The 21,469-nt window shown below is 47.7% G+C and overlaps 2 protein-coding genes across 3 annotated transcripts in view; one reads left to right on the top strand and one right to left on the bottom strand.

Annotated features, from left to right (window-relative positions):
• Positions 1-74: 74 nt before the first annotated feature.
• HYLS1 (HYLS1 centriolar and ciliogenesis associated) lies at positions 75-13,773 on the top strand. The gene is made up of 2 exons (XM_063430938.1): positions 75-234; positions 12,780-13,773. The coding sequence occupies exon 2, from the start codon at positions 12,836-12,838 to the stop codon at positions 13,673-13,675; it is 840 nt and encodes a 279-aa protein (XP_063287008.1). The 5' UTR covers positions 75-234; positions 12,780-12,835; the 3' UTR covers positions 13,676-13,773.
• A 20-nt stretch (positions 13,774-13,793) lies between these two features.
• LOC134572109 (phosphatidylserine decarboxylase proenzyme, mitochondrial-like) overlaps positions 13,794-21,469 on the bottom strand; it is a 48,342-nt gene continuing 40,666 nt past the window's right edge. For both annotated transcript variants that reach the window (XM_063430935.1, XM_063430937.1), the window contains exon 8: positions 13,794-14,134. In XM_063430935.1, the coding sequence (XP_063287005.1) occupies positions 13,910-14,134 (225 nt within the window). In that variant the 3' untranslated portion in view covers positions 13,794-13,909. The remainder of the gene's footprint in view (positions 14,135-21,469) is intronic.

Below are 21,469 nucleotides of genomic sequence, written 5' to 3'. Positions count from 1 at the left end.
AGCAACAGAGTCAGACACAGCCAGAGAGAGAGAGAGAGAGAGACAGAGACAGCCAGAGAGAGAGAGAGAGAGAGAGACTGAGACACACACAGACTGACTGACAGAAAGAGAGAGACTGAGAGTCAGTCAGAGTCAGACATACAGAGAGTGACTGACAAAGAAATAAACCGGCTGACAGAATCACACTGAGAGACAGACTGATCTGCAGTCAGACACTTACCCAGAGAGTGACTGGTGAGTATAATATGTCATTTATATACCCAGATATTAACATACCGTAATATACCCAGAGACCCCCCCGATTGTAATATAATAATGTAATATACCCAGAGACCCCCGATTGTAATATACCCAGAGACCCCCGATTGTAATATACCCAGAGACCCCCCGATTGTAATATAATAATGTAATATACCCAGAGACCCCCCGATTGTAATATAATAATGTAATATACCCAGAGACACCCCCCCCCCCGATTGTAATATACCCAGAGACCCCCGATTGTAATATACCCAGAGACCCCCCGATTGTAATATAATAATGTAATATACCCAGAGACACCCCCCCCGATTGTAATATACCCAGAGACCCCCGATTGTAATATACCCAGAGACCCCCCGATTGTAATATAATAATGTAATATACCCAGAGACCCCCCGATTGTAATATAATAATGTAATATACCCAGAGACACCCCCCCCGATTGTAATATACCCAGAGACCCCCGATTGTAATATACCCAGAGACCCCCCGATTGTAATATAATAATGTAATATACCCAGAGACCCCCTGTAACGGAATGCAGTATAATAGTACACGATATCCGTTGGTATCCTCAGGAAATCCACAGTCAGAGTAGAAAGCACGGCAATATCCCCAATCCTCCCAATAACCGGACGAAACACAGTTTGGGAGTCAACTAACTCGCTTTATTCACAGACTTCCATATTTATGCAGTTCCCCTTGCAAGGGGTTTCCTTACAGATGTTACAGGGGATTTCTCCCATCAGGCATTGTAATTATCCCAACAGGCATTGCTGCACGAGAGGGATACTCCCACTAAAATGGACGATTAAGTGGATTATCCCCTCGTGGAGCAAAACCGACAATTTACACAGAAATCCATATTTTATACATTTTTACTCGCTTTTAGACGAATGACCGTTCGGTAGATAGCTGGGGTCGGCGGGCACATTTAGTGAGAATACCGCTCCGATCCCAGCTAAACTAACCGAACGCCGCACAAAATACATTAAAACATTGAGTTTGGTTTAAAAGTACCGAACATTTATGGGGAACATAATGTGCCGAACGCGGAACTCCCGAACGCTCTGGAAGTCCAGCGGTGTTCGGATCATTGAGTAGCCGTTTTTGGTTCCAGGCTCTCGAGGACCGAACACCGCTGCAGAGACAAAGGATCCAAGATGGCCGACCGCCACATGGTCGGTAGCCGAACGACGGCCACCTAGGAGAGCCCTTAATTACCGATTGCAACATTGTTGCAATCGGTTAATTGGTGCCACACGACTGGTGAGTGGGTGGTCTACCTGGGGAGCCCACATTCGTATGGCGAACGGCCTGGATAGCCGGTGTAACGGAAAACGAATGCTTGGTATGCTGTCAGCGTACGGCTGCCAGCATGCGAACGGCCATAATACAGCACATATACAGTTAAAGATACACAGTATGCATTCAGCCTACGGACAACCCAAAATAAATATAGTTCAGAAGTGGCTAGGTTTGCCACACCCCCCGATTGTAATATAATAATGTAATATACCCAGAGACCCCCCGATTGTAATATAATAATGTAATATACCCAGAGACCCCCCGATTGTAATATAATAATGTAATATACCCAGAGACCCCCTGTAACGGACCGTTTTGCTCAGAAGGGGATAAAAACAGTTTAGGCGATAATCCCCTTTTCCATAGACCAGCAGCTACTGCAAGCACCAATCTCCCAAACTGCAAACTGTACGAATTCACCAACTCCCGAACTGGAAACACACGAACCCTGGAATCAGCCGAACAGGAAAAGCATGTGTAACGGACCGTTTCACTTACAAGAGGATAAAACCCAGTTTAGGCGATAATCCCCTTTCCAGATGCACAGACAGCTACTGCAAACACCATTCTCCCGACTGGAACCACACGAACACTGGAACAGCTGAACAAGAAAAGCAGACATCGGCTTACACTCTTGGCAGTCAGCATACAATCCCATTCCCCCAAAGACCGAGACGACACATCGCTTTGAGGGTTAAGCAAGAACTCTGGACTGGGACACCCAGTCTGGCTTTTATTACAACCAAGTACATACAGGACACTCCCAGGGGGAGGATGAATTTAACCAATCACATGGATGTACCTCCCACACATTTCCTCCCCTTAGATTAGCACTTAACATAATTAACAGGGACACATTTTTACCCAAGTTTTGGATGTACCCTAAATACTTGGGGTACATCCACAAATCCAATATCTCCAGATAGCCCTAGTCTGGAGGGACAACATATGTTAAAATCAGCCCATTCGGATAAACGGTTCGGGAGTTATGGGACTTTAAAGTATTGACCGACCGCATGGGTAAAGTATCCGAAAACAGTTCCATGCATTTTGGCCCTGCGGTCGGTCACAAACAAGGGAACGCAAACAGACGAATTACTTGGGTTATAGAGACTAAGGGGGATTCGCATGAATCCCCTAGTTCGTATGTTTCTTTCTACCGAACGACGGGTCATTCGGTAGTTTCTATACGAAATCCTGAAAGTCTGGAGGTCTCAGCGGTGTTTGCCTAGTCGAGTGTCCGATTTCAGTTCCAGACACTCGACGGCAAAACACCGCTGTTCGGCAGTTAAAGATGGCCGCCGCCACGTGGTTGTTTCCCGAATGGCGGTCACCCAGAGGACACATAATACATTACATGGATTGCCAATTACCGGTTTGCAACATTGTTGCAAACGGTAATTGGAGGCACACTTAGTCCTGGGTGGTCTGGTTGTTCGGTAGTTTCCTCCATACAATGAATGGAGTGATTCTACCGAACAATCAGATGAATGCTGACGCATATATAACCCAGGTTAACTGCATACAAAAATACATACATGACATGAAAGTATTAAAGGCAGGATTACTGTACTACGCTCCACAGTCTTAAAGGTACAGTAGTCCCAAAAGTTCCAATATGTCCATCGCTGCTTTTAAAGGGCCAGCAGCAGCAATACAAATTGTTACATGCCCAAATATAGTTTTTAAAGTGCAGCATGTCCAGGGGCCATAGTCAGCGGGCAGGAGGCTAGCAACCAGGCCTCTCCAGTTCACAGTGGCGAAGCTGGTTTTGCCACATTTCTCCCCTTTGTCAATTAGACTAACAGGGTACCTGACTTTCTGCCGGTCAGTGCCCTGGTTAGTCCAGCAACCCACCCACGAAACAGAAATAACAGAGCAGCCCACCCACACTAACCGGTTACTACATCTGGGTGAGGAAGGATTTTGTCCAAGTTCTGGTGTTTCACCACTGCTGGGTGGGAGACGGGTAGGCTGCCTTGGTGGGTTGCTGAGGGGGCAGAGACCAGCGGTACTCTGTCCTGTTGCCAGCACTACCACGGGAGTAGTCTGGTGGGCGTCTGGTTGCTGGAGACTGGCTGTCTCCCCGTTAGGTGCGCAGCTCGACTGCCGGAGGGGGAGACCGACTGTCTCCCCTTTGGATCCATCACACTGAGGCTGGGGAACAGGACCGACCGTCCCTATCCCTTGTGCTGTAAGTGCAGAGACTACGGTCCCATCTGCACAGTTGTGGGGCTTAACATCTCCCCTTGGTGAGTTAGGCTGCCGCTGGAGAGAGGGTGTAACAAGCTCCTCTCTCTGGACGGTAAACTGCCGCTGGGGAGGGGGGTTAGCAGGCTCCTCTCCCTGCCACTCTCTCTGCTGGTGGAAAGGGGGACCAGCTGTCTCCCCTTTCATTCTCTTGTCCGGCTGCTGGGGTGCGAGACTGACTGTCTCTGCTCCCTGCAGGACACACTGCCGCTGGGGAGGATGGACGACACCATCAGCTCCCTGGGGCACACACTGCCGCTGGGGAGGGAGGACGCTGCTCTCCTCTCCCTTCGCTTCACACTGCCGTCTTGGCATCTCACTTTGCTGCTGGGGGGCAGGAACAACAACCTCTGCCCCCTGTAACTCAGCCTGCCGCTGGGGAGGAAGGACTGCACCTTCGGCTCCTTTGGACACACACGGCTGATGGGGAGGATGGACGACACCATCAGCTCCCTGGGGCACACATTGCCGCTGGGGAGGGAGGACGCTGCTCTCCTCTCCCTTCCCTTCACACTGCCTTCTTGGCATATCACTTTGCTGCTGGGGGGCAGGAACAACAACCTCTGCCCCCTGTAACTCAGCCTGCCGCTGGGGAGGAAGGACTGCACCTTCGGCTCCTTTGGACACACACGGCTGCTGGGGAGGATGGACGACACCATCAGCTCCCTGGGGCACACATTGCCGCTGGGGAGGGAGGACGCTGCTCTCCTCTCCCTTCACTTCACACTGCCTTCTTGGCATCTCACTTTGCTGCTGGGGGGCAGGAACAACAACCTCTGCCCCCTGTAACTCAGCCTGCCGCTGGGGAGGAAGGACGACACCTTCATCTCCCTGGGGCACACATTGCCGCTGGGGAGGGAGGACGCTGCTCTCCTCTCCCTTCGCTTCACACTGCCGTCTTGGCATCTCACTTTGCTGCTGGGGGGCAGGAACAACAACCTCTGCCCCCTGTAACTCAGCCTGCCGCTGGGGAGGAAGGACTGCACCTTCGGCTCCTTTGGACACACACGGCTGCTGGGGAGGATGGACGACACCATCAGCTCCCTGGGGCACACATTGCCGCTGGGGAGGGAGGACGCTGCTCTCCTCTCCCTTCACTTCACACTGCCTTCTTGGCATCTCACTTTGCTGCTGGGGGGCAGGAACAACAACCTCTGCCCCCTGTAACTCAGCCTGCCGCTGGGGAGGAAGGACGACACCTTCATCTCCCTGGGGTTGCTCACAGGACCAGTCTAGGAGCTCTGCTACCTCGGGTACTGCTGGTTGCTGTTGGGCGGGAGGACCGGTTGTCTCTTCCCAGGCCTCATTGATGAGTCGCAGGTAATCCCCCTCCAGGTTCCATTCCTGGGTAACCAAATATCGTAGGTCTGCCTCGAGGTCAATAGCGCCAAAGAGACCCAGCATGTTCTCTCGGATGCCGTACAGGTCCCAAAAACGATAGTCGGTATCTTCCCCAAAGTCCTCGTCACCACTATTATCCCAAAATAGACCGGGGCCAGTGTACTCTCCGCCTTCTGGGAACTCATACTCTGCCATCCTGGGGACACACTGAGCCGCGTACCACTGTAGCGCCTGGTACGCGTTGTCGAGCGTCAGTTCTGCGTATACTAGAATCTCGAGTCTAGTCACCCACTTTCCTGTGGTCTGGTTTCTCAGGAGGGGCATCCGCTCTGCCATTCTAGCCAGGATTTGCTGCCTTCTGCTGCGGCGCCGCTCCCCTCGTGAATACGGTACTTGTTCTAGGGCTTCGTCCCACAACCCGCCTCTGACAGACTGTCTGTACATCAACATGTTCTCCTCTGAGACTGCTCCAGACTCCGGGACGTAATCGTCCAATCTAACTTGAAACTTCTCCTCCATTTTCTGAGTTCCTTTGTAGATAGGGTCGCTGTACGGATACTAGCGTTGCCCTCAATTTGTAATCCAAAAATGGTGTTGTCTGTAGCTGTCCCTCTGGTTGTAGGAACGATCCCGCCGCTTGCCACCAATTGTAACGGACCGTTTCACTTACAAGAGGATAAAACCCAGTTTAGGCGATAATCCCTTTTCCAGATGCACAGACAGCTACTGCAAACACCATTCTCCCGACTGGAACCACACGAACACTGGAACAGCTGAACAAGAAAAGCAGACATCGGCTTACACTCTTGGCAGTCAGCATACAATCCCATTCCCCCAAAGACCGAGACGACACATCGCTTTGAGGGTTAAGCAAGAACTGAGGACTGGGACACCCAGTCTGGCTTTTATTACAACCAAGTACATACAGGACACTCCCAGGGGGAGGATGAATTTAACCAATCACATGGATGTACCTCCCACACATTTCCTCCCCTTAGATTAGCACTTAACATAATTAACAGGGACACATTTTTACCCAAGTTTTGGATGTACCCTAAATACTTGGGGTACATCCACAAATCCAATATCTCCAGATAGCCCTAGTCTGGAGGGACAACATATGTTAAAATCAGCCCATTCGGATAAACGGTTCGGGAGTTATGGGACTTTAAAGTATTGACCGACCGCATGGGTAAAGTATCCGAAAACAGTTCCATGCATTTTGGCCCTGCGGTCGGTCACAAACAAGGGAACGCAAACAGACGAATTACTTGGGTTATAGAGACTAAGGGGGATTCGCATGAATCCCCTAGTTCGTATGTTTCTTTCTACCGAACGACGGGTCATTCGGTAGTTTCTATACGAAATCCTGAAAGTCTGGAGGTCTCAGCGGTGTTTGCCTAGTCGAGTGTCCGATTTCAGTTCCAGACACTCGACGGCAAAACACCGCTGTTCGGCAGTTAAAGATGGCCGCCGCCACGTGGTTGTTTCCCGAATGGCGGTCACCCAGAGGACACATAATACATTACATGGATTGCCAATTACCTGTTTGCAACATTGTTGCAAACGGTAATTGGAGGCACACTTAATCCTGGGTGGTCTGGTTGTTCGGTAGTTTCCTCAATACAATGAATGGAGTGATTCTACCGAACAATCAGATGAATGCTGACGCATATATAACCCAGGTTAACTGCATACAAAAATACATACATGACATGAAAGTATTAAAGGCAGGATTACTGTACTACGCTCCACAGTCTTAAAGGTACAGTAGTCCCAAAAGTTCCAATATGTCCATCGCTGCTTTTAAAGGGCCAGCAGCAGCAATACAAATTGTTACATGCCCAAATATAGTTTTTAAAGTGCAGCATGTCCAGGGGCCATAGTCAGCGGGCAGGAGGCTAGCAACCAGGCCTCTCCAGTTCACAGTGGCGAAGCTGGTTTCGCCACAGCATGCAATCCGCTTACACTCCTGGCAGTCAGCATACAATCCAATTCCCCCAAAAACTAGACGACACATCGGTTTGAGGGTCAAGCAGAATCTGAGGTGCTGGCACACCCAGCCTGGTTTTTATTGCAGTTGTTACAAATACAGGTCCGCCCACAGGGAGGTATAAAACAACCACTCACACATCAGTTACATCCCACATATTCCCTGCCCTTATCCTGAGAGGAAACTCCATTATACATACAGTTAAAACATACTTTCTACCCAACTTTCATAACTCTAAAACCATACATCACATTCACATAAAAATACATATCCACAATCAATCCATTCAGGGGAACAACATATTAAAAAAATGGCATGAATCAGACCAGGGCTTCAAAAGTTAGTAAAGTATCTTTTAAAACCCCTGCCAGCATGGCTTTCCGGCTCAGACCGGTTTTACAGAGCCCTCTCTCCTGGAGACAATGGAGAAGTAATGCAATTACCTCCCAGGACAGAGACATACTCCATTGAACACATAGGGACACAAAGACAGTAAAACACTTTAAAATACATAAAGTCACCTTTTACACATAACTCACAGCCATTTCACATATCCCCAGATAGCTGGGATCTGAGTGCACAAAACTACCGAATAGCGTGCAGATCCTTTTCACACAGTTCAATTGCCATGGAGCCGAAGTCTTTAACTACACGAATGGGCTCCATGGCATAGCTATCTGGGTTAACACATTCACATAAAGTCGGGTCCATAGTCCAAAGGCAAGAGGCGGGCAAGCAGCCCCCTCCAAGGACACGTGGCGAGGTCGGTTTCGCCACACTTCTCCCCTTTACCCCCCAGACTAACAGGGTATCTGACCTCCTGCCGGTCAGTGTCCTGGTTAGTCCAGCAACCCACCCACGAAGCACAAACAGCAGTACCTCCCACCCACAATAAATGTTTACTCCACCTGGATAAAGTAGCAGCTTGTCCAGGTCCAGGTTCCTCACCACGGCTGTGTGGGGAGCTGGTAGACTGCCTTGGTGGGTTGCTGAGTGGGCAGAGACCAGCGGTACTCTGCCCTGGTGCCAGCGCTACCACTGAAGTAGCCTGATTGGATCCTGCTTGTGGGAGGGGGAGACCGACCATCTCCCCTCTGGGTACACAGCTCTGGGGCTGGGGGACAGGACCGACCGTACCTACCTACCCCTTGTGCTGCAAGTGCAAAGACTACGGTCCCATCTGCACTGTTGGGGGGTGTAACATCTCTCCTTGGTGGGTAAGGCTGCCGCTGGAGAGAGGGTGTAACAAGCTCCTCTCTGAACTGTAACCTGCCGCTGGGGAGAGGGGGACCAGCTGTCTCCCCTTTTAATATTTTGTCCTGCTGCTGGGGTGCGAGACTGACGGTCTCAGGACACTCTGCCGCTGGGGAGGAAGGACGGCACCTTCTGCTCCCTGGGGTACACACTGCCGCTGGGGAGGAAGGACGGCACCTTCAGCTCCCTGGGGTACACACTGCCGCTGGGGAGGAAGTACAACACCTTCAGCTCCCTGGGATACACACTGCCGCTGGGGAGGAAGGACGGCACCTTCTGCTCCCTGGGGTACACACTGCTGCTGGGGAGGGAGGACGGCACCTTCTGCTCCCTGGGACACACACTGCCGCTGGGGAGGAAGGACGACACCGTCAGCTCCCTTGGATACACACTGCCGCTGGGGAGGAAGGACGGCACCTTCAGCTCCCTGGGACTTACTCTGCCGCTGGGGAGGAATGACGGCGCCTTCAGCTCCCTAGGGTACACACTGCCACTGGGGAGGAAGGACTGTACCTTCAGCTCCCTGGGGTACACACTGCCGCTGGGGAGGAAGGACGGTACCTTTGGCTCCCTGTAACTCACTCTGCTGCTGGGGATCTGGGCATGCTGCCCACCATCCCGTTGGGCCCGGTGACCTCGGTCCCATCTCCACCTGCCTGTTGTGGTTCCTCACAGGACCAATCTATGAGGACCCCTACTTCGGGTTCTTCCTGCCGCCTCAGGGGGAGACAGCTAACCTCCTCGGATGCAGCCTCTACTCTGCTGCTGTAACACTCTTTCCGCTGAGCATACTCTCCGTCCATCCTTGAGTTTCGCTCAGCCATGACCTGGTTCCAGATCACCTGGAATTTCTCCATGGATACATCACCTCCATACTGGGCCACTCGCTGCCTCACCTCGGCCAGCCAATCATCTTCAGCGTCAGAGCCTTCCATACTTGTCTGCTCCAAGTCGCTGGATACCTCTGCTGCCAGGGGCGCTGCATGATTGCTAGCGTTGCCCTCAATTTGTAACTCCAAGGAATGGTGTTGCCCTGTAGCTGCCCTCCTGGGCTGTGGGAATGATCCCGCCGCTTGCCACCAATTGTAACGGACCGTTTCGCCCACAAGAGGATAAAAAACAGGGGGGAGTAAAACCCAGTGGACACAACAGATTCAGTCAGGCAGGAGTATAACCGTTTAGCTGCTTCAAGAAAGGAGTTTGGAAATCCATATCGCTTCAACAACTCCCACATATATCCCCAGTGCACCATTTCAAATGCCTTCTCTGCATCGAGGGAGAGGAACAGACATGACCTCCGTTCTCTGCAGGCATGGTGTAATATGTTTATAAATTTCCTGGTGTTTTCAGAGACTTGCCTATGCGGGACAAACCCCACATGGTCAAAGTGCAAGAGTTGGGATAGTATAATGCAGTTTGGTATCATGTTTGCTGAAAGTTTAGTGTCTGTGAGGGGAGATATGGGGCTGAAATTGGGGCACGTTGTTGGTTTGCTAATTTAGGGAGCGTAATTACATGTGTATGCAAAAATTGCATGGGAACTGAATTGTCCCCTTGGAATTTATGGAATAGAGCCTAGATAAGGTGTGAGTACATCTGCAAATTTCTTGTAGTAAAGGCCATCTGTCCGGATCCTAACCTGACAAACAAAAATTGTTTATTTTCTGCTTCTTTATTTCAACAATTCCAGTTTTTCACCACTATTGGCCTCCCTAGCCACTCGTCCTTCCAAAGTAACTCACCTGCATAGCATGATCATCTCAATATGCTATGAGGCCAAACCCTACGTCACTATTTGCCTTTACATTGCTTGAAGTTTGTGCTCTGATCCTGGCTCCAACTGGAAAATCCTGCTATACTATGAATACTATTGAACCAATCTGATTCATTCTTTCAACCTGCTACATTCCAAACCTGCTTACTATCCTTACGCTTGGAGATAACAACCTGCTTTATTCTGGACTTGGATTTATTTTTGCTTTGTTTCTACACATACCGAAATCTACTTAACCAACGTGGATATTACAAACATCCCTAATAATTACAATTATCCTAAAGGACCCAGATACATCTATCCAAAACCTGCTGTACAACCTCCAAACCAAAGAGGTTGATCAACTAAACGTCTGACTTATCTGTTACTTACTTCCTTTATATTTATGTTTATTTCTGACTAGTTGTATTTTGTTTTACCTGTAACCGATCAATGTTCTTCTCCAAACTTACCTGTAATCTCTCTTCTATGTTATCCTGATACTGAATAACCTGCCTGGGGCTTTATATTTCTGTAATCTCCTGGTACCTTACCTATAATTTTGTTTATAGGTTCTCATTCTTACTACTGCCTATATATCTTTTAGGTTCTGCTTCAACCTATTTTCCTATTAAACTGAATAGGGCTTATTGCCTAAATCTCTATTTTATTTTTTATTTTTTTTGACAATCTTTATTTTTCATTTTACGTTGTACATTTTATGTTGGTGAGCAATGGTTCAGAACAACAAAATCAAAATAAGTTATTGCGCAATTACATCACAATTGTCTGTAACTAGGTATTCGTTTTCGAGCCATTAGTAAATATAAGTATAATACAAGAGTAATAGACCAAACTAAATTAACAACTTTGGTAGATAAGTATTTACACATTGCGGTGTTAAGTGGGGCTGTAGTATGGCTTGTCTCTCGTGTAGACCAACCGGACCGCCGACCAGGCTGCCTGGTGTCATATTGGCATTATGGGGACGTGTTTTTATACGTTTGCTTTTTCATGGGTAGCTCTTTTCTTTTTTGTGTATGTGGAACTCTGGTCTTATTAAGGTTGCAGTGTGAGGGACATTAGTCAGGCAAGAATACATTGGTGGGTACGCAGGCCAATGGCTTAGATTAAATATGTGTACAGGTTATGTGGGAACATTTCGATGTCTGGATACCAGTGGGTATGACTTGGGCACCTTCTGTCTCAGATATCTCTTGTGTGTATTTGTCGTTCTTCTTGACGTATGCGTTGTTAGTTGTCTGTGTGCAATGCTTAATAGTTATCAGTTTACTGGTGTTAATGCCTAGTGCCTGTGAGTAGCTGCTTGGTCCAGTTTATTCTCTGGGTGAAGTGCCAGGTCCTCGTATGGCGTTTGTTGTCCCTGTGTCTTGTCTTCGTTTGTCATAGGCTAGTCCGGTCGGGGTGTGAGTGTATGTGTTCCTTTTTTTTTTTTTTACATTCTTTATTTATGATTTTTAGTTACATTTAATTAACAAATAGATATCTTCATCTCTTTGAACATATACGATTAGGCATGTTATCAACAGGTAAGCGGTTGTTTCTTCTATTTCGTCTTCTCCCTCCCCCCTCCAGTAGTAGCCTTCTGTGTCGGGTTTAGCCTTGTCGGTTGTGTTGTGTGTGGAGCGTGTTGCCGTGTTGGCTGTTGTTCCTGTCAGCCGGTGCATGTAGTCGGACGTGCATTCTTTGCTTATGGGATTGCTCCAGTAGGGGTGTGTATAGTGTGAGCTCAGGTGTAGTTCGTGTAGCCGCGTAAGCGGTGTTTGGTAATTTTGGGGGGTGTTTGTTAAGCTTAGGTGATATGTCGTAGCCCCTGGGCGCGCAGCCAGGGGTTGGCGTGCTCCCTTGGTTGAAATCTCTATTTTTTAGCCCACAAAATACTTACCTGTAATTTCATTTATTGGTTCTTCATTCTCCCTTTGTCTTTATTATTTCACTTCCTTTAAGTCCTCTTATTGTTTTCAAGACAAACCATGTCTAAGATCACAAACAAAGAACCTTAAGTTGATCCCAGTTTTAGTCTCATATCTAACCTGAGCAGAAGCATGACACCATCAGGGCTTGGCCATTTCCCTTTATTTAACGTTTTGATGGCTACTGCAATTCCTCTGTGGAGATGGGGGCTTCTAAGGCTGCGAGGTGGTAGGAAAGTGTAAATGGTGTAGAAATGCACAGATCTCTGGGTAAGTGGGCTGGTGTCCTCTTTGAAATTGTACAATGTGAAGTAAAAAGATGCGAACTCCTCAACGATGGCAGCAGAGTTATATGGAGTTGCTCCCCTCCTTTACTACTGACAGAGCATGATGCTCCTGTTAAGGACCTTCCATTATTTCTCCTGAGCCAAGTCCTGCAGAGCAGGCCTAGCTCATTGACTGACTGTGAGTGTCAGCTGACCACTTTCTGCCAATGAGCCAAGCCTACATTTTAAGTTTCTATCTCTTTTTACTACTTATGGGAGGGAGGGGGCAGTGCACTGTAGTGAAGTGTTCCTTCAATTTTACAAATCCAGAACTAATTAAATTGAGCAGCAATCTGTTATGTTCTATTTCAGTTTTATTTGATAAACCCTTAAATATATTCTATTGTGTGTATTTGCAGATCTCAGAGGTTGATCTCAGGTGGGAAAGTGTTATTCTGAGTGCTTCGGGCACCCCATGGAGCACCATCCATACAGAAATGTCTCTCGTGACTGCTTATCATCCTTGGAGGAGTCTCAGAGTAGTTCTTTGGACATTTCAGACATTTCTGAAGAAGAGTTACAGAGAGAATTATCATTCCTGGGCTACCCACAAGTTCCGCAGGAGGTGATCTTAAAATTCAAGGAGGACCTTGTGCGCCTCATGAGGAAAGGAATTACTGATATTTCTCGAAGTTCCAAAGAGACAGACCCTGTATCAAAACCTTTAAAAGAGCGTAGTCTGGCTGGCTGGGCTACACCTTCATCATTCTCCAGTCTGGATAATGTGGGACATTACAGCAAGCACAATGTAAATGTTGGTGGACGTGGGTTGGGAATTCTAAGAACCACACAGCCACTGACACGCAAAGTACTACGCAGAACAAGCAATGGGCAGATACAAGTCACCGATGAGTCCTCTATGTTCAGTGAGTCAGAGGAGAGGGACAGTCAGATCTCTGAAGGCCCAAGTGCAGAGACTTGTCACCAGCCCTCAGCTGACTACACCAAATCTTTCATTCGTCCCCCTTCGTATTCACTGCTTGATCAGTACCGACAGCGTTCAGACCCAGTAGGTCGATATCAGGAATATAAGCAGAGCTGGGATGCTATTCAAAGGGCTCTGGAACGGAGCAGGAAAGACCTGCGCTGGGAAATTCGTGAGCAAATGATATGTGCACCACCTCAACCTCTCCCTCGACCCCTTCCAGCAATTAACACTTACGTTGTTCCCACAGAAAAGAAGCGGTATGGGTTGCGGTGGGCTATCCGTAAAGATTTGGTCAATGGAATTATGCCTCGTGCTAGCTACTCCTAGATTTGGCATTACTCTAATACTTACTGCTGCTGTGTGGTTTGTAAGTGGCAGCACAGTGTCTGTGTGGTTTTTAATGTGTACTTTTTTGTAATTTTAAATAAAATCATTTTCTTCACACTTTGTTTTCAAATGTATTTATTAAGATAAAATGGCAGTTTGTTTCTGCTCATATGAGTTTGAAAGGGAGTGCTCTGACCTAGTGCATGCTGGGAGTGTGATCACACCTTGCTAAGGTCACAGAGTTCCTAGTGCTTCCCCCACATGGATCCGACCACCGTTCTTGACCTGGAAGTGGAAGTGACGTGGACCTTCAAAAATTAGCACTATAGTGGAGCCAAAATTAAACTCCCCCAAGGGGTCTCCTTTTGCCAATGTAAGACCACCCACACCATAGAGATCTGTGTAACTGACATCATGATACTTTCCTTTCACGTGTCGAGGTTGGTTTGTCCGCAGCTCCTAGGAGATGGGAGAAAGCAACTGATCATTAAAACCGCCATGGTGAAACTAGGTATAGATATACAACATGCAGAACTATACAACAGGAGTGATCAGTTTATTGATAACTATTACAGAGGTCTGTTTATGACTAAAGAATAGTCTAATTAGCTTATTGTACCCTTATCAAGTCGTAGTAATATATTTTAAGTTCTAATGCCGCTCTTAGAAGATTAGTAGATACGGCCTAAAAAAAGCGCAATAGGACTCAATTCATCGCTACTATAGTGTAGTACCCTTTATTAGAATGTGTAAGTATAAAACATTAAAAAATTAAGAAGTTAAACATGCACAAAAGGAATAATAAACAAACAAAGATAAAATTATCCGAATAATCCTCCCAAAATTAAACAGACGCACAGAATCAGATGTGGGGTCAAAGTATAGAGCAATCCCCTGAGCGGCCAAATGGATAATTATGGTACAAAGTATCCAATAATACCGATCCTGTTTTTAATGGTACTAGAGAGTCTTTGAGGACAAAAGCTCCCAAAAGGAGTTTGAGGTCCAAAGTAAAAGGTGGCCACGGTGTTTGTGAGCCCTGCACTCACTTCTTCAGGGAAAGTGAGTGCAGGGCTCACAAAACTCGTAGGAGCGAACGCACGCCGTGGCCACCTTGTACTTTGGACCACACGAGCACCTGTACCACGGCAACACAGAGCACGCAAACCGGAGAGATGCCAAAGTAGACAAGTCTGGTGATCCAGCACGGGTTGAAATGACTGTTTGGGATTATTGGTTACTTTGAACCATAAGGATCCATTTGGCAGATCAGGGGATTGCTCAGTACTTTGACCCCACATCCAATTCTATGCGTCTGTTTAATTTTGGGAGGATTATTTGGTCTCTTTTCAGCTATGTAACTATGTAATGTGCATGGAAATGGCAGACTTTGTTTGGACTCTAAATTATTGGGTTCTGGAGTGGTGGAGGTGGGGTTGATGCCGGAGCTACAGACGTAAGTGCTGTTGAGGGAATGACCTGGAGAAGCTCACGTCAGCTTTTTAGCCCCAGGCCACACCGGAGGCATTGTATCCAGTAGTCACCTGGCAACAGGCCCGCACCAGAGACAACAGCTCACACCCGGAGGCTCAGGTAAGAGATGTTACCCCGGTCCCTAGAGTGTTTTCCCTGGGCTGCTCTCACCAAATTTGAGACAGAGGTGACCAAAGACACCATGTTATAGATATACAGGGACAGAGTCACCTTTAACCAGGAAGGCTTAGAGGGAGAGAGATATGTGTGGGATAAGAAACTGTTATACAGGGAGTCTGAGAGAATAGTGGCCGGGTCGGAACCAATCCCCACTAGGCAGTGTGTGGTACCCCAGAGGTACTGACAGGAGCTGCTACGCATAGCGCATGATATCCCGCTATCCAGGCATTTAGGGGTGAGTCGAACCAGATACTGGCTTACCCAAAGCTTCTTTTGGTCGGGGATTCTCAGGATATTCGGCGGTATTGCCAAATGTGTGATACTTGCCAGAGACTAGGTAAGAGGGTAGACTGCCGCAAGGCTAAACTTCACCCTCTTCCCATAATTGAGAAACCGGATAGCGGTAGACCGGGTGGGACCCTTAGCTAAGCCTAGCCCCTTCGGCAAGAAGTATATCTTGACAGTGGTAGACTACACTACCAGGTACCCAGAGGCGGTGGCGCTGACCAACATACAGGCGGAAACCATAGCAGAGTGTCACGTTCACAGTAAATGATGTGGAACACAACTGCAGATTTGTTGGGACTTTGATCTTTTATTAAGACACTTAGATGGAACTGAGACTTCAGTTCCAGAATTACAGTTACTGTTTCTTTAAATAATAATGTTTCATTTAGTATTGACAAGGTTCAGAATTCATTAGAGTCCGTTATTCTTGTTAACAGTTCAAATTATAAGAGATTATATACATTGGAATTATCAGTAGCAAGACTGGTGCAGTAAAACTTAAATAATACTTGTTTTGAGGGATGCTGTAGCAGGCTTGCTGAACAACTTGATAGCAGACTTTAGTATGAAGAACTAAGATTATCTGTAGCAAGACAGGTACAGCTGAACTTGAATAATACTTGATTTGAGGAAAGCTGTAGCAGGATTGCTGAACAACTTGATAGCAGACTTTAGTATGAAGAAATAAGATTATCTGTAGCAAGACAGATACAGCTGAACTTGAATAATACTTGATTTGAGGAAAGCTGTAGCAGGCTTGCTGGAGAACTTAATAGCAGACTTTAGTAAGTTGAAATAAAGCTTTAGCATTGTTAGCTCTTAACTCAGAGACTGTAAATTACTTAACTTCTGGAAGTAGAGGGATTGTGTCCCCAGCTCTCCTCAGAGGCGGTTGCTTCAGTGAATGGTTGCCGAGAGTGCTGGTAGTTGTCTGTGATGAGGAGAGATGTTGGGGACTTGAATATTCCTCCAGTCCGGTCTAGTAGCGAGTGGTCGTCTCACCGAGGTATGTGAGCCGGTGAGTTTGGCGCGGTACGCGTTTCAATAATCCAGCGTCTATCAGCTGGTGCGGTCGCATTAAATAGCAGACCGCGGCAATGGGGGTGTGGCTAAGCTCCGTCAAACCCGGAAGCATGAGGAGACATCGGGAGGCTTAAGGCCTGACACAGAGGCCCTGATGCGAATCTTCTCCCGCATGGGATTCCACTGGGAGATAGTGTCGGATCGGGGTACTCAATTCATCGCAGAGATCACCCACCACCTCCAGAGGCTCTCCGGCATTAAGACAAGTGTGAGCTCCCCTTATCACCCCCAGACCAACGGTCTCTGCGAATGGTTCAACAGAACGTTAAAACAAATGCTCCAGACGTTCGCATAGACCAAGCTTACTGGGAGGTGCCGCAGGAGTCCACAGGGTTCTCCCCGTTCAAGTTACTCTTCGGGAGGCAGGTGAGGGTGCCCTTAGACCTTATCCGAGAACACTGGGAGGGGGATCGCAGCCAGGATGGTACCCCCATTGTTCCATATGTGTTGGAGTTCTAGGACCGTCTGGAAGAGTTAACTAGGTCCATTCGAGAGAATCTCCAGACGGCACAGAACCGCCAGCGCACTTGGTACGATTGAGGCGCCAGGGACCTTAGCTTTCAGGTAGGGCAGAATATTTTAATATTAAAACCTGTCCAGAATGACAAGCTACAGGCTGCCTGGCAGGGCCCATACCAAGTGGTTAAGCAAAAATGCGACACTACTTATGAGATCGGCTCCATGTGAACATGCTGAAGCCCTACATGAGCGAGCAGGGGAGGTGGCAGCGATCTGTGCCCCTGTCTCTGAGGACTTCAACAACCTTCCGCTGCCCGACCTCCTGGGGGATGGGAGTCAATCAGGTGAGATAGAGGAGGTCAAACTGGGAGAACGGCTGAGCCCACAGGAGCGGATCGATGTACAGCAGCTCTTAGCGGAGAATAAATCTACCTTCTCCAACATACCTGGGTACACTCCTTTGGCAACTCACCAGGTAGAGACACCAGGTCAACTCCCATTCCCCCAAACCCCATACCCAATCCCAGAATCTGTACAGGAAAATATGCGCAAAGAGATGCTCCAGCTCAGGGTCATTGAGCCTTTTGACAACCCCTTGTCCTCCCCAGTAGTCCTTGTATCGAAATGGGATGGTACGACCCAGTTCTGCGTGGATTAACGGAGGTTGAACGATAAGACCGTGTCAGAGGCCTAGGATAGATGAGCTGTTAGACCGGATGACTAGGGGCCAATACCTTACTACAATTGATCTTTGTAAGGGGTATTGGCAAATCCCTCAAGCCCCCGAAGCCATCCCTAAGTCAGCGTTTGTCACCACATTCAGCTTATACCAATTTAAGGTGATGCCGTTTGGGATGAAAAACGCTCCCGCTACTTTCCAGAGGATTGTGGACCAGCTTCTGGATGGGTTCCAAGAATATGCCTGCGCATATCTCGAGGATATCGTCATTTTTATCGATACATGACAGGAGCACTAAGCCCACATAGGAGCGGTCTTAGAAAGGATCAGGGAAGCGGGCTTGACCCTTAAGCCCCCCAAGTGTAATATAGGCATGGCTGAGGTACAGTACCTCGGTCACAAAGTGGGATGCGAGCAGCAGAAGCCTGAGCCCGCTAAGATTGAGGCAGTGGCCCAATGGCCAACCCCCAGGACGAAGTCTCAGGTGCTAGCTTTTCTGGGGACCGCAAGGTATTATAGAAGTTTATGCCCAATTATAGTGCCCTGGCCAAACTCCTCACCGACCTTCCCATCAAGAAATCTGGGCTCCTGAGTGTGAGCAGTCATTCCAGCAATTGAAACATGCACTTGTAAATGTCCCTGTCTTGGCAGCTCCCAATCCAACTAAATGCTTTCTCGTTCATACAGACGCTTCTATGTTTGGATTGGGGGTAGTCAAGGGGAGCCCGTGACTTACATTAGTCGCAAGCTGTTACCCAGAGAAGTAAGCTACACCGCCATCGAGAAGGAATGCCTGCCCGTGGTATGGGCCTTGAAAAAGTCGCAACCCTATTTATACGGACAGCCCTTCTCTTTGCTCACGGATTACAACCCGTTAGTCTGGCTGAACCGAGTGGCAGGGTACAAAGCCAGGCTGCTGTGCTGGAGTTTGGTGCTGCAGCCTTTTGACTTTACAATACATTACCGCCCCAGGAAATAGAATGGAAATGCTGACGGGTTGTGTAGACAGACTGAACTGGGAAAATTATCCGGGAGCATCCCTGGACATCCCCAAGCTGATCAGTGGTGGATCAGACTGTGTATGCCACTTGTGGTCATGGGGGAGCAGTGTAGTGGAATAAACCTTGGACTGTTACCCTAATTTATGCTATGGGCTGTCCGATCTTGTCCCCCCTGTTATTTCCTTTGTTTCATGCTCATAGTCCTGGAATCCTCATGTTCTTTCCCCTGTTCGTCTGGCCGTTCGGTAAAATAAGTAATCTCGCATTAACGTCTTGTTTGACAAGCAAACAAATTACCGAACGCCAGACCACCAATATGTGGAGTGTGCAGCTCGTTAACCCCTGTACCCTCTGTTCACACCTCCATCAACCCCAATAACCTGAACATTCCAAGCAGGCGGCTGGGTGGCCAACGTTCGTATGTGCGAACATGTGGCGGCGGCCATCTTTAGCCTCGAACAGAGACCGCAATGTTTGGTCGTCTAGTGTATGGAACTAAAATCGGACACTCGACGGCGCGAACACCGCTGGGACTTCCACCTTCGGTTATGTTTGTGGGGATTTGGACCAACAGTGTGGCGTTCGGGGGGAGCAAACTCCGAACAAGATACACAGAAAGAATGTATGTATGAACCGTTTATGCCATATTTTTTTGCATATTTGATACTCCCAAAAGAGACCAACCGCATAGCCTGATTTCATGGAATCTTTTTGGGCAGGCGCCTCGTGTACTGTTGGTCTAAACTATACCCCGGTGGCGTTTTGGCTGCGTTCATGGGATCTGAGCGCTTTTTTGTTATGTTGGTCGCTCACATCCAGGCTATATGGGGATATGGGACTTAAGGGGGTATCTTGTGGGGAACTGTATGTTTTGGGGTGATTATTATTATACCTGCCCTGGAGAGTTAATGTAGTTATGTTGTATTTTTTGTCTCCATCTACTCTCAGGTCCAGTGGGGAATGCCCCTGGAATGTGTATTTGCATGGAGACTCACATAAAAGGCAGTGTGTGGCCATTTAAAATCAGTTATACCCCAGAGCTGAGTGTCGTCCAGTTTCTGGGGAGGAGTTGGGAGATTCCTGTGTTTGGCTGTTCCCTTGGAGTTTTCTCCTTGTTCCTGAGTGTATCTTGGAGAAACCAGCGGAGGAGAGTCACTGCTAGGACTCTGATACAAACTCTCAGGTCCAGGACATGTACAATAATAATCACCCCAAAACATACAGTTACCCACAATATACCCACTTAAGTCCTATATCCCCAGATAGCCTGGATCTAAGCACCCAACATATCCGAAAAGCGCTCAAATCCCGTGAATGCAGCTGAAACGCCACACCCGAGGTGCCTGCCCAAAAAGGTTCCATGAAATCAGGCTGTGCGGTCGGTCTCTTTCGGGAGTATCAAATATACGAAGAACAATGCATAAACTGTTCGTGCATACATTATAGACAGAGAGAGGGAGGACTTAAGAGACATAATATTCTCTCCACATATATTCTGCCTGAGACTACCAAGATCCATACTGCTGTACATATCCTTAGACGGGGATTGTTCCATCCACGCGTATAAACAGCTGAGCTCTGAGTTAACTCTGGTAAATGTGAGTGTAACCATTTAGAAACACATATATATATATATATATATATATATATATATATATATATATATATTTATATATACTCCTTATACTTACCTTTTTACACTATTATCCGTTTATGTTCTTTTATCTTTTTGAGGTCAACTATATAGTTATATCTTCACAATAAGACCTGTGTACGTATACAATTTTTTATATTACTATCTAGGGCACGGTTTCCTCCCTCTCTCTGTCTATACCATTTTATCACAAGGTTGGGAATCCTTATATTGGTTACTGCTGCCCAATTTTATTCTTTAGCCTACCACTATAGTTAGCGCCTAATCCCTCTGTTTCCATATTATATCTTGTTTGGGAGTTTGCTCCCCCCGAACGCCACTCTGTTCATATGAATCCCCACGAACACAACCGAAGGTGGAAGTCCCAATGGTGTTCGCGACGTTTAGTTTAGATTTTAGTACCATACACTCGACGACCAAACACCGCTGTCTCTGTTCGTGGCTAAAGATATCCGCCGCCACGTGTTCGCACATACGAACCGTGGCCACCCAGCTGACTGCTTAGAGTGTTGTTGCGGTTTGTGGAGGTGTTAACAAGGGCTACTGGGGTTAACGAGCAGCACACTCCACATATGGGTGGTCTGGCGTTCGGTAATTTGTTCGGTTGTCGAACAACACAGTTTTAGTATGTGAGGTGAATGGTATTGCCAAACAGCAAGGCGAATGGGGAAAAAGCTAAATAATCCAAGGACAGGGGGATTTGTCCCACACATGGACTGTAAGCACAAGACACAGGGAATAACCGGGCGGGGAAAAGATATGGACAGCCCATAGCAGGAATAACAAGGGTGACATCCCAAGGTTCATTCGGCTACAGTATGGTATAGGAATAACGTAGCCACAGACAGGGTAAGAGAATGCTGCACAGTATAGGAATAACATAGCCACAGACAGGGTAACGGAATGCTGCACGGTATAGGAAAAACAGCCACAGACAAGGTAACGGAATGCTGCACGATATAGGAATAACAGCCACA

Source organism: Pelobates fuscus, chromosome 8 (assembly GCF_036172605.1).
Source record: "Pelobates fuscus isolate aPelFus1 chromosome 8, aPelFus1.pri, whole genome shotgun sequence".
Taxonomy (NCBI): domain Eukaryota; kingdom Metazoa; phylum Chordata; class Amphibia; order Anura; family Pelobatidae; genus Pelobates; species Pelobates fuscus.
The sequence above is the reverse complement of the archived record's forward strand: the minus strand, read 5'-3'. Positions and strand labels throughout refer to the sequence as shown.

Excerpts from the sequence above, each read along its gene's own strand:
- HYLS1 (XM_063430938.1), top strand. The coding sequence starts at position 12,836 with ATGGAGCACCATCCATACAGAAATGTCTCTCGTGACTGCTTATCATCC.